Consider the following 13,123-nt stretch of genomic DNA (forward strand, 5'->3'; position numbering starts at 1 on the left):
TGTGTGTGTGTGTGTGTGTGTGTGTGTGTGTGTGTGTGTGTGTGTGTGTGTGTGTGTGTGTCATCCTCTCTTCCTCTGCACATCTGAAGGGCCTCACATCCTCCTCGCTTTCTCCACACACAAACAAACACAGAAGGCTTTTATTTTGAAAGAGTGGCCCTGGAGAAGCCGTCTCCTGTGATGAAACAACTGATGCAGGAGAAGACCGAGTTTCCTGTCCTGCTGTGTGTGTGTGATGAATAACTGAGTCATATTTCCCCTGTAATCACACATGCAGTAATGCAGTATCCTCTGTGATGGACATTTTTTGCTCCACCTTCCGGCTGTGACCAATCAGAGCAGAGATAAACACTTTAGTTTCTGACCTAATCGTGTCTTAAGAGTTTATGCTGAGAAATGATTATTAACCGCGAGACAGGGCCGAGCAGTGAACGCAGACCAGCAGCTGCAGCAGCTTCACGTCTTGGTTGAAGTCATCCTGAAGGCTTCGAGTCGTTGTCTGGCAGCTCTCACAGGCCAGCGAGCTCACTAAGGACTACTGTAATGCACTGTGTCTATATCACAGAATAAATGTACAATATTTATGAATATTGGAACAAACACTATATCAGTGACAGTCAAGCATGGACGCAGACAAGCAGCCGTTCCACGCTCGTTTTCTGCCTGTCAGAGCGGATAAGCGTGATGCAGCTCTGTCGAAGGGGAAGCCTCCCTCAGTGACATCAGCAGACGCTGACCTCAGAGCATTTTGCAAACTCCTGCAGACATTTTTACAGCCAATAACAGAGTGAGAAACAAACATGTTCGCAGCCTGAACCTCGAAGCCTTCTGCTCTCCTCACCTAATTTCCCTTTCACGTCAGTCAATCGTATAAAGTGTATTAACGTTTGGAGCATTTGTTCTTTGTTGCGCAGAGTTAGGGTCCAGCTTTGATGAGTGAAAGTTTGGTCTTACCCCAATATGACCGTCGGAGGGGCTCGTCTTCTTCTATGCATCAGAACTGAATCATTGTTGTGGTGACGGTTTAATGTCCTCAGGATTCCCGTATGCTTGTTTGACATTCACCTAGGGACCATTTTTGGTCCGAGGACACCACAAGGGTTACAGCTGTCTGTGAAGGTTCTCAGTCATCCAGGTCATCGTAGTCTAAGGAGCTTGGAAAGAAAAGCGTCTGGACAAAGGACCCCCTGATGATCCTCTACCTAATCACATGAGCCAAGGTGTGAAACCTTGGCTCATGTGATTAGGTAGAGGATGCTGTTTTCTTCACGGAGAAATGCCAAACATCCTCCCAAAGACATTTGGATGGATGACGTCTTAACGTTCCTTTGTCTCCTCCAGTCCTGGAGATCCTGCAGCTGGTGAAGAAGCGGGACCTGCTCCTGGCTGACACCCACATCCTGGAGCTGGAGCAGGAGTGCAACGAGCGAGCTGCCGCGATGCAGCCCGAGGATGCGTCGAGTCCGAGCGTCAAAGATGGCGGGCGGAGGAAGGCGAAGGATGTGGAGCTGCTGTACGAGGAGCTGCAGAAGGAGCTGTGGGCAGTGGTCAGGGAGTCCCTGAAGTCTCCGACAGCCGGGCCCAACCTGGGTCTGGTGGTCCAGGTGAGGGAACTCTTCTGTCGCCATGGCAACTGATGAAGAACACGAGAATATTCGAGTTACGTCAAAGTGCTCTCGCTCTAACAGGTGCTGCAGCAGGAGGAGCAAGTTGACAAAGACTGGGAAGTCAGCGAGGGAGCTGCCCCAGGAGGCCCGAGGCCTCGCCGCCTGAAGCAGAGGTGGAAGGAGGCGGTGGAGGAGGCGGCTGACGACTCTCTGCCTCAGACCGCCGAGTTCACAGCCGGAGAACTGAACAAGTACCTGGACCGGCTCCGAACCCGGGTGGTGGAAGACCTGGGGGCCGCCAAGAGGAACGCGGTGTCCATCTATCCTGAAGAGTACCAGCCCTTCCAGGTGAGTCAACACCTGGACACAAATACACAAATGCTGACCTAATGGAATCGATGTTTGCAGCCTGTAACAGTCCAAGCACTCTAACGTCTGACCTTTTGACCTCTCAGGTGTACGTACAGAGCTACCACCAGGCGGTTGCACGGCGACTGAAGACCATCACTGACAACCAGCTGCAGATCACAGACATCTACTCCCTGCTGGACTGGCTGCACAACATGTACAACAGGTACGCACATGTTTCAGGTTTGAACCGTTTACACAGGACAAACAGACAAACCTGAAACCAGAGTGACCCTCGATTGGTTTTGTCCCTCAAGTTTGCTTGAAATTCAGTTTTGAAAGTATCATTAATGACCTGCAAGAAGAAATAAACCCAAAGACAGTGACATAAAAGCTGCAGATGTGATGGAGCATCAGGTTTAGATACACGAGTCTGTGTGGACTCAGGCTTGCTGCTTAGGTTGCTCATGTGTACGTGTGTGTGTGTGTGTGTGTTTGTTTCAGGGATGTTCTGGGGACTGTATGCATAACAAGTCCATTCAACCACTCTGAGCTCAGTCCTCTGCTGCCGTCAGAGACCGTGGACAGGCTGGAGCTCGACTGTCTTAACTCGGTCCGGGTGAGAGAGACACACATATTCTCACCTACCTTACTAACAGTGGCCCGTATAACCAGGCTGACCGAGCAGGGACCTCTGTTTTGTACACACTTCTAAAAAAGTAGCATGATGTCAGTGCTTTGTCAGTGATTTGTTGCCCGGTTCTTCCCTGCGCAGGCTAAAGTGACCACAGAGCTGAGTCAGGTCCTGGACGACGAGGAGAAGAGATGGATGGAGACGCTGCAGATCGAGGAGTACCAGATCACTCTGGCCAAGACGGTCATAGAGGTAACCCCCAACCTGCTGCCCCCGCACGCACCTTCGTCACTATGGCTACTGCACACACTCCGTGAATGAGTCTGTGCACCGCCGTGAAAAGCGTTTCCTGTCTGTTTAAATACAGGATATAATCAGAGTGAAGTGTTACATAAAGGTCTATTCCGCTGCATTTCGTACGCTGATTGTTTTCTGGGTTTGTCCTTCAACTGCAGCCAAAGTCAACATCAAACATTTCCTCATCTCTCTCTCTGTCACACACACACACACACACACACACACACACACACACACACACACACACACACACACACACACACACAGACACTCACACAACACTCATGCACTGAAAGCAGCTGCTGCCCTCTAGTGGCCGAAGCAGGTGTAGCTTAAAGGTGCACATCAGTCACCAAATCAAATCATTTCTGTCTGCCATTCACCCGAGTATGTTTGTTGAGTAAACGACGAAAGCTGTTTCTGACAAATAAAGTTGTTTTTAAAGGTTTGAGTTGTGTGACAACCGTATGTTTATCTGTGTTTTAGAGGTTGCAGGCCGATCTGGAGCGTTCGGCCTCCATCAACAGAAGTCTAGGCTCCAGAGTGGCGCAGTGCAGCATCAACGGCCTCGCTGACTTCCTGTACAGGTACGTTCTTTTCAAAATAAATGTTTTTTTAAGCTAGTCATTAGCTTCATAAAAATCAAATAAATAACAGAAATAATAGCTGACATTGAAAAACAAACAATAAAACCACATGAACAACCTGATGAAATAGAAGTTAGCAAAGCAGATGTGTGTCACCAGTGTTGGTCAAGTTACTTGAAAAAAGTAATCAGTAACTAATTACTGATTACTTCCCCAAAAAAGTAATCCCGTTACTTTACTGATTACTTATTTTCAAAAGTAATTAATTACTTAGTTACTTAGTTACTTTTTAAAAACACGATTTACAACCTGAAGAGGTGATAAAGCGATAGATCTTTCAGCCCAATTCTACTTTTTCTGCATAATCCATCATACAAAATGTAATCAAATGGAAAAGTCTCTTTTTAAAACTTGTTTTATTAGTTTTAATCTTTTAACTTTATGCATCAAGCAAACATTTAATTATCTGCAACATTCTCTGACTGGAAGAAATTAGTTTAACATTTAAACCTATTTTCTGCACATTCCAGCACATAAAATAAAATATTTTTTGTGTTTACACTCAGTCTTTCAAATAGATGCAAGTAAAACACAGCAGAAAATAAATAAAGTCAAAGACTCAGCGGTCCTGTTGCTCTATTTTCACCTGTAAAGCAGGAGTGGGGTAGGCGGAGGGTTACCCTGGTGCAGGTGTGCCGCGGTCAGTGGAAGAATCCGCGAGTTTCTCTGTGAGTTTCCCATTACGTCGTAGCTACTCGGTGCTTGTTGGAAGTTTAGGGGTTTTTTCGCTGTAAAAAGAAGTTTTCTTCCCACGCACAGCGGACACTAATGTTTTTGTCACTTTTTATGGAATCAAACTCAAAGTAAGGTCAGTACTTCCACGCTTTAAACGCTGCACGCTCATACTCTCTCTGCACTCGATATATGATCCATTGTTGATCTGCACACAGCTGTTGTCACGAACGCGCACTCGCTTACGTCACTGTCGTGAGACATTCTCGCAAAAAATCACGGTTTTAGTAACGCAGTAACGCAGCGTTCCTACGGGAAAGTAACGGTAATCTAATTACCGTTTTTGCAATAGTAATCCCTTACTTTACTCGTTACTTGAAAAAAGTAATCAGATTACAGTAACGCGTAACGCGTTACTGCCCATCTCTGTGTGTCACAAACACTCAGAGACCGTTTACAATAAAACAAAACGCTCTAAGATTAATTTTCTAATCAAATTCTAATGTACATTTTTTTAATTTTAGGGTTGGCAGTAAAATCAAACACGAGTTCAAAATGATTCAGTACCATTGTAATCCGTATGTAGTTAATAATTTACAAATGTTTCTCATGCTTGTTTCAATTGTTTTTGCTGATTATTAAGACATCAGCTACAGCAGTGCCATGGTTCTTTTAATACAGCAGGAAAGGACTCTTTGAATATCAGTGTGATCTGACTGATGAATGTGATCTAATGTAAACGTCCTTGAGCTGTAAGATGCTGTTGTTTAGCTTTTTTAGCTTTGAAAGACCAGATCATGATTCTGGTGTATTTGTTTTAGCTTCCAGCGGAAAGTTGAGATGTTCCATGAAGGGATGCAGGCCGGGATGTTCGGAGACCACCAGGATGGATACGTGTCAAGAACCATCGCCCTGGTCAACTGCTGCCCTCCATTCAGGTACAAACACAAGCTCTTCAATATGCGAACGAACTGTGAGACAAACTGTCACCGACTCTGTCGAGTGCTGCAGTTCTCAAAAGGGTTTTTCAACTTGTTTTCATTCCTGTGTTTAAATATAGTTTAAACACAGTTTTATGTTATAGTTATATTAACTATAACATCATCAATGTGTGTGTGCGCGCGCATGCATGTGTATGTACATGTTTACATATCTTTGTGGGGACCAATAGTCACTTATGGGGACAAAGTGCCCGTCCCCACAAGTTTGAAGGTATTTTCTTTCAAACTGTGGTTTTTGTGTCAAGGCTACAGTTATGATTATGGTTACGTTTAGGATGAGGGTTAGGATTACGCATTCATTTTTAGCAGCTGAATTTGAATTATGGCGGCACATTCATGTAATATCAGTTTGTACCACCAGAGGGCAAAGTGGATCAGTGTAAGCTTTATTTAATGAGCCAAGTCATTAAGAGCACATTTCTAATTAAAAGGTTAAAGCAAAATAGTTTAAATAACAGCACCACACGCACTGATGAAACACTGCCCCCTGGTGGTGACAGTTACAGTTACTACTGAAAGTACCTTTAAGCTGTTTTAAAATGTAAGAGGACACGTTTCTGTCCTTTATCTGTGTTCTTGCATCCAGATACACTAAAGTTAAAATAACCTGATAAACACAGTGCAGTTAAAGGTGCAATAGTTCCCTCTGAAATGTTGTAAAGTAATGCTGGACCAAGCGCTCAGTTAGAATGATACAGAAATGAAATGCGAAGCACGTGCTGGATGTTATCATTGTTGAGAATGATCAGTTTGCCTTTTTTGTTACACCAAACTTGAAATAAGGATATTTTACAGATCTAACCCTCTGTCGGCTCTTCAGAATCGGCGCCTTCAGTTCCTTTATTGTTCCCAGATGGGTTCGTGGATCCACAGAGCTTTTTAACAGCTGATCCTTTGACCTATAACAATAATGATGGCTCTGTTCCAGCAATTATTGCAATGTCCCGTGGAAATGAACGAATCTGTCGGTTCCACCCAGACACAGATTAACCTCAGAGGGTTTTCACATTTGACTCCAGGTGACCTCAGCCTTTATCTCCCTTTCAAGGACGCTAAACCAACATTTGGAGCCTAAATTTCTAGCCCAAAGGAACCTAACACAGTGTCCCAATGCTGAGGCAGTTCAACCAGCTTTTAATAATGAAAATAGAGTTGCTCACAAAGGAAAATAGTACAAACAGGACTGCTGGTGACGCTGGACTCGACCTACACTTACAAAACAAAGCTGTGAAAGATAAAGACGGTGAGCTTGTTGGGGTCTGCCCCACCATGCTCCACCATCTCTGGGCTTTTATTTGTGTGGCGAAACTTTAGCAGCCAATCTGCAAGTGAGAGAGTGAGTTAATGAGGGTGAAATACAAACACAAGCAGATGATGACTGGACCGACTGGCTGGGTCGCACACTACAAAGCCAAACAATGAAAGGCCTGCTGATTTGCTATGTGCAGGTTTTATCTTCCAGTGACCCCCCCACCTGAGCCTGGCTCTGCCGGAGGTTTCTTCCTTTTAAAAGGGAGTTTTTCCTTCCCACTGTTGCCAGAGCACTTGTTCATAGGGGGCCGTCTGATCGTTGGAGTTTTGTGTATTATTGTTTCTTGACCTTACAAAAGAAAGCACCCTGAGATGAGTGTTGTTGTGATTTGGTGCAAAATGAATTCATTTGAATTGAATTAAACTGAATTAATTTATATGTCTTTGCGTGTGCGTGCAGAGGTTTCGTGCAGCGCTGCGCTCAGTGTGATCCGTCAGTTAGCGAGGACTCTCTACGTCGAGCCAACAAGTCTCTGGATCACATCATCCAGCAGGGAGTGAAAGTGCTGTCTGACCGGCTCTACCTGCACATCAGGGTAACACGCACACACACACACGCATGCACACACACACACACACACACACACACGCATGCACACACACACACACACACACACAGAACGCAGAAACCCGGCCACTCTGAGATGGTCCTTGATGAATAGACCAAATGCAGCCACATAAATAATAATTTGCACCTTCGTCCAGACAAAAACCTCACATTGTATTTGAGTTTTTAAAAGCTTCAATTAAGAGTCAGAGCTGTAATAAAACACTTGTGTCATAGTTTGTCTATAAAGCGTTAGCGTTCTGCTGACTGGAAACGAGCGCCATCGAGCCAGGATGGTTAGATGTTAGGAGTTAAACCCCAGCAGAAGCTTCCACGTAGGGCTGGGCCATATCATACTGTTCACAGTGATACCGGTATAATGTTGGGCAACGATAAGAAAAGGAAATACCGTGATAGAATATGGGTAAAACGTGCAGTGCCTTTGTTTTCATACACACATGGCAGAAAAATCATGGCGGCGACGCAGAATGAGAAGAGCGAAAGCGGATCGTTGAATGAAACGATGAACCTGAACTGGTTTGTAAAAATGCTGCAGCTTCACTGGTGTGGAACTGGTTTAGCTTTCGTCCGTCAGATACACAACAAAGCACTATTTTGGTAGCGCATGCTAGCGGGCCGTCGTTATTACCGTGTTGTTTGGAAAATACGGCGCACTTAAAATCAATCCTTTGATTTCTCTGAAAGTCGACAGAGCCCCTTATAATCCCGTGTGCCTTATGTATGAACTCTGGTTGTGTTTACTGACCTGGAAACGGTTTTATGTGCGCGGCGCTCGAAAATCTGTCAAATGCTTCAGTACGACTTTGCTAAGCTACGAAGCCGCACCGCTTGATGGATTGTCGGAGCGTTACGGCATCGTAGGCGGAGCCTCGCGGAGTGATACGTGCTGTGCTTCAACATAATGTTACCGTATTGTGTGTGTATAAGCTCTTTAAGTTGTGTGGATGTTATACATGGTTATGCTGAGGATATGTTGGCCAGTTTCCACTGGAAATGCCTTTTGGTTAAACTGTCAGCGACGAATTTGCATTTGCACTGTTACATTTTTATATATATATAAAATATATATATATATATACAAGTTTATATAACTTTAATACACATAAAAAACAGCTGCTTGTTTAAGTGAAAATACATTGATGTTTTTTTTGTTGCACTAATAAAGTTGTGGAGTTGTAAAGTATTTTGTCTAGTGTCAATTATATCGTCAGGTACATATATTTTGAAATGTATATCGTGATAAATATTTTGCTCATATCGCCCTGCTCTACTTCCACGTGTGGAGAAGAAGCAGCTGGTTGTGGTGGTTGAGGGAACGCTATCAGGAGGCTGCTGCTCACTTCATGCCCCAAACCAAAATTGCGGATGCCATAAAGTGGTTCATAGTGCTGTGAAGTTCCTAACGCTCACGGATGGAAAAAATCTTGAGAGCGCCCCCTATGGGACAGAAGCACGCTGAGTTTACCGTCTGCCGTCTCTGTATTGCACTGAGGCAGTTTTGATGAAGCTTTTTAGTTCAGTTTGTTTTTTAAACTTCACATATTTTGGATTATTATTCTTTTTTTTAGGTTATTAATAGTTTTGTGCTGTACAAAGATGCGTCCCTGTGTAAATGCATTTGGTATTAATGCTAACTTATGCAGCAAGAGAGAAAACATCTGCTATGAAACTTAGCTGACCTGGAAACGCTGCAGGGCTCCTCTCATCTGCACTTCTCCCCACTTTGTGTCTTCGTTCAGCCGTTTTTCGAGCGCCTGGTGAAGAGGAAGTGGCTGACCAACACAGAGCCGTATGAGCAGATCGAGGCTCTCATCAAAGAGGCGTTCAAGAAATACAGCAAGATGGACAGTCCTCCGTATCAGGTACACACATCCAAAACAAGTAAGTGGACGGCTGATGCTGGAGCTGCTGCTCATGTTCTCCACCTCTCTCCCAGCTGCTGGTGTCGGAGATCCATCGTCGAGTGGTGACGGAGTACCTCCGCTCAGTCATGAGAGGCAGAATCATCTGCACCTCCATGAAGATGAGGAAGAGGATGGCTGGTCGGCTTAGAGATGAAGGCAACCAGATCAAAGTCCTCTTCAAAGACCTGGTGAGTTCTGGAGGTCAGAGGTCACCGGCTAAAAAACTGTGCAGAATCTGGAGGGGCTCCGATCTGAGCTTTTAGTGGATTTTAGTTTTAGTTTTTGAGGAATAGATCGACGTTTCAGTTACGCCGTCAGCTAAAAGCAGAAAAAGTCAAATGAACCCAGACCTAACAACGTAACCTAACGGGGTCTTCCTCTTCTTTGACTCTTCACAAATGTTTTTTACACCTCCGTCCGTCTGTTAGGAGTCGTCCTCCGGTTGGCTGGACAGCGCTCTGTGTCACATCTCTGAGATCATCCAGCTGGAGGACCTCCCCTCCATCCAGATGGAGGTCGGCGTTCTGGTCCGAGAGTTTCCAGACATCAGGTAACATCGCCTTGGCCAAATGCTGGAAATCTTCTTCTGCTTCTTGGTCTTGTTATACCTACTCTGTTCTTTTTCTTCCTGTTCTTCTGATTCTTACTGACAGCTTACAGGTCCTTGGTGCTCATAAAATTGAAACTGTTAATTGTTATAAATACTAAGGACTCTGGCTGGATGCTAGACTCACTTTTAAAAAGCCCACATGGAAACCTTCCTAGAAAATTAAAGACAAAAATGGTGATTTTATACAATTTCTCTAAGTCTTAAGATAATCCTGCAGCTTCAGGAACATGTGCTTTCTAAACATGGACCACATCAAACACAGAAACACGCCTCTTCTTCACTCCTCCTTCTCTCTCCTCCAGGAAGAAGCACGTGTCAGCCATTTTGAACATCAGAGGGATGACTCGGCAGGCAGAGCGTCAGGAGATCCTCAACATCGTCAAAGACATCGAGACCAGCGACAGCGGCCCGGCGACGCTCTCCCGGGACCGCGCCCTCTTTGCTGAGGTGCCAGTCACCTCTGAGGTCCACTGCCTAAACGTCGGCTTGAGCCGCATCGCCCTCACTGCCTCTTCCTGCTTCACCACGCTGCGACCCCGCAGACGCAAAACCCGAACGCCGGTCCAGGAAAACCCCGACGATGCTCTCTGAAGAGTCCTGCTTCAGTGGCTTATATGACTTTATTAACAGAGTTTAGTCATAACGTTTTCCAAATCTCAGTGTGAGGATGTAGACGCAGTGTGTCTGTGAAGGTTCGCAGTCATCCAGGTCATCGTAGTCAAAGGAGCTTGCAAAGCGCATGGCACAACACAGAAGAGCCACCTCCACAGGACAAGACTCAGCAGTCCATCTGCATCTAAAGGTCAAAGGTCACTCTTTGAGGATGCCAATGTTCACATTTTGGACAGAGAGGACAGATGGTTTGAAAGAGGAGTGAAAGAAGCATCTATGTCCACTGTGAGCGACCATCTTTGAACAGAGGCGGGGTTTACGACACCAACTCTCTGCCATCTATAATCAGTTTTGAGATCCCTCCCAGACGCCTTAACGCCCACTCACATCCTGGGCCATCTGACCTCAGGAATTCCCATGATAAGGTGGGGCCAGGTTTCACAATGAACACACCCGAAACTCTGGCTGATTGGGACCCACACCCAGTTCCACACCTTGGCTCAGGGATTAGAGGATCATCAGGGGGTCCTTTTGTCCCTCTGTGGGGGGAAACTCCCACTAGGTTTATATCTGGGACTCTCCACCATTTGACCTTAGAACTGAAGAAGCTTCTCGGATGAGAGGTGAAACGTCTTCAAGCAACTTAAAGAAGTCCAGACGCTTTTCTTTGCAAGCTCCTTTGACTACGATGTAGACGCAGACACCGACAGGATTTAAAATACGAACGTGTCGCAGCATTTTTACCGCGTGGCCTCACAGCTGTGCCACTGGGACTGATTTAGACCATCAGAAATCAAAGTTTCTATTCTCTTGTGTTTAAGAAGCAAAGGGAGGAAGATTATGGACTCTACTGTGAGATCAGCTTTTAAATCGCTTTGACTTATTTACTTTTTACCTTTGAGGGATCCTGCTGAGAGGAAGCCTGAACAGAAATCGCTGCTGGATGAGGAGGGATGATGGCGAGCTGAGGAGAAACTGGACTGAAAACGAGGCGGTGGATTGGATGTCTGCATTTGATGATGACCCAGTGACTGAGTTAGGACAGGAAATTATTTCTTTGATTGGCTGTTTTTCACGGTTTCCTGCAGGAACACAGAGGTGGGGAAGCCGGGTCTGTGCGGACAGGAAGGTTCAGTTCGGACCATCAGGACTGCTGAGGTGTCCCGTTACTTTCTGCAGCAGCTCAGACTGAATGTGGATGGGCTGGGACCTTGTTAGAAATATGAGCCTGGGTCCAAACCCCAGAACATGGAGAACATTCCCGACATGAGCATCTTAGTTTTGTTGCACATGACGAAAGAGAGTTTGAATCACAGGTACTAGACGATGATCTGAGTCTCTGTCGCGCTGACTGTATTTAAAGCAGTGATTCGAGTCAAAGCTTTGTGGTGTGATGATATCGTGTCTTATTCTTTATTTGATTCATGTTAAGATGTGGGGAAATCAGAGGGCTCACTCTGGTGAACTCTTAGGGGCTAAACCTTTCATATATTAATTGTTGTACTCTTCCTTCCATTGCAGCGTTTTGGTCTTACAGCAGGAAGTCCATCATTCCATAACTGTTCATCTCCTCTTTTATTGCATTCCCATTTCTCAGCTGAGATACGTTTTAGATTAGAACCGCTTTTCTCTTCTGCTCTTGTAAATGTGGATGTATGTAATGAATCTTTCTGTACAGAGATCAGTTTAAATAACAATAAAACCGATCAGATCATTCACTGCTGTTTCATTTCAAAGAAAGAGAGACGGGGCATCTTTTGAGGGAGCCACTCCATCTGGAGCACCTTGGGACCAGATGGAGTCAGATGGAGCATCTGAGTGCTCCATCTGGTGACATCATTGTTCACACCACCTCCCCTGATCTGAATCTGAATGGCAGTCTGTTACTGGACAAACATGGCAGAACCCAGAGGTTCTGTTCTGGATTAATCCCAACAACATCTGCCTCAAGGTGCCTTAAGGATTATGAGCCTACAATAATACAGATGAGGCCGGGCTGGCCCGATGACTGTACCAGTGTGGGGTCTGACAGTGGGCCCAAGGGTTTTATACCAATACCTGACGATAGTCAGAGTGAGGTTTCCCAGCCTGGGGACGTTTGTGCATCCCACAACCTTCACTGACCCACTACCAAACCAGGTACTGTTCTCCATGGCTTTTCCAGACCCTTTCACATCTGTCACATGTGCTCAGAGCGAATCTGCTCTCATCTGTTGGAAATGTTTTTACTGGACTCTCTGCAGGCCTATGAAAAACATCGGTGATGATTCAGCTGCTCGTACAGCTTAGTTTGGATTTACTTTGAATCCAGGCTGCCTGCGACCGCTTTATTTCTGCTGACCAATTCACTATGGAATAATGATGTTATTGCTGTCATTGGACCATACACAGCACATAACCGTCAAAGTTACAGAACGTGTATAAGTTACAGTAAAAAACAATATGTGAGACAGAGCACCTTGGTTACTATAATAACTCTAGTTCTCTAGAGAAACAGTGATCGATGAGATTCAGAGCACGATGACGTTTTATAAAGTCCACAAAGCTCTAGTAGACAAACCTGAGAGTATTTTGAATACCAGCCTCCTTTCTGATGTCTGACAGTAAAACAAAGACGGGGTGAAAGTTCGATGCAGTTTATTGAAGCGTTGTCCATCCACATAGAGTAAAATATGTCACAAGTGTTAGTGAGGCGTTTCAGTCTACAGAGAATAAAAATACCAGCGACAGATTTTAATACCATAAGAACATAATCAAGACACAGTGACTGCCCCGCCTCTTCATCCTCGCAAAGACTCATGGGAACTGTAGTTAAATCTTGGCTTTGGTCCAGATTTAAATGACTCAAACATTACAGTGAGTTTTATCTCTGAAATAACGATTCGCCTAAAAAGAAAACGCGACGCGAAAAC

At 45.1% G+C, this 13,123-nt stretch overlaps 1 protein-coding gene across 2 annotated transcripts in view; it reads left to right on the forward strand.

Annotated features, from left to right (window-relative positions):
- The window catches only part of exoc3l2b (exocyst complex component 3-like 2b), a 37,945-nt gene extending 27,562 nt beyond the window's left edge, over positions 1–10,383 (forward strand). For both annotated transcript variants that reach the window (XM_042223940.1, XM_042223939.1), the window contains exons 4-15: positions 1,342–1,604; positions 1,689–1,955; positions 2,063–2,181; positions 2,460–2,574; positions 2,731–2,841; positions 3,373–3,473; positions 5,027–5,143; positions 6,918–7,053; positions 8,825–8,947; positions 9,022–9,177; positions 9,418–9,539; positions 9,902–10,383. In XM_042223940.1, the coding sequence (XP_042079874.1) occupies positions 1,342–1,604; positions 1,689–1,955; positions 2,063–2,181; positions 2,460–2,574; positions 2,731–2,841; positions 3,373–3,473; positions 5,027–5,143; positions 6,918–7,053; positions 8,825–8,947; positions 9,022–9,177; positions 9,418–9,539; positions 9,902–10,190 (1,919 nt within the window). In that variant the 3' untranslated portion in view covers positions 10,191–10,383. The remainder of the gene's footprint in view (positions 1–1,341; positions 1,605–1,688; positions 1,956–2,062; positions 2,182–2,459; positions 2,575–2,730; positions 2,842–3,372; positions 3,474–5,026; positions 5,144–6,917; positions 7,054–8,824; positions 8,948–9,021; positions 9,178–9,417; positions 9,540–9,901) is intronic.
- The last annotated feature ends 2,740 nt before the right edge of the window (positions 10,384–13,123 follow it).

The sequence above is a fragment of the Haplochromis burtoni genome, unplaced genomic scaffold (genome assembly GCF_018398535.1).
Source record: "Haplochromis burtoni strain Fernald_Lab_line unplaced genomic scaffold, NCSU_Asbu1 Contig_123, whole genome shotgun sequence".
Lineage (NCBI taxonomy): Eukaryota > Metazoa > Chordata > Actinopteri > Cichliformes > Cichlidae > Haplochromis > Haplochromis burtoni.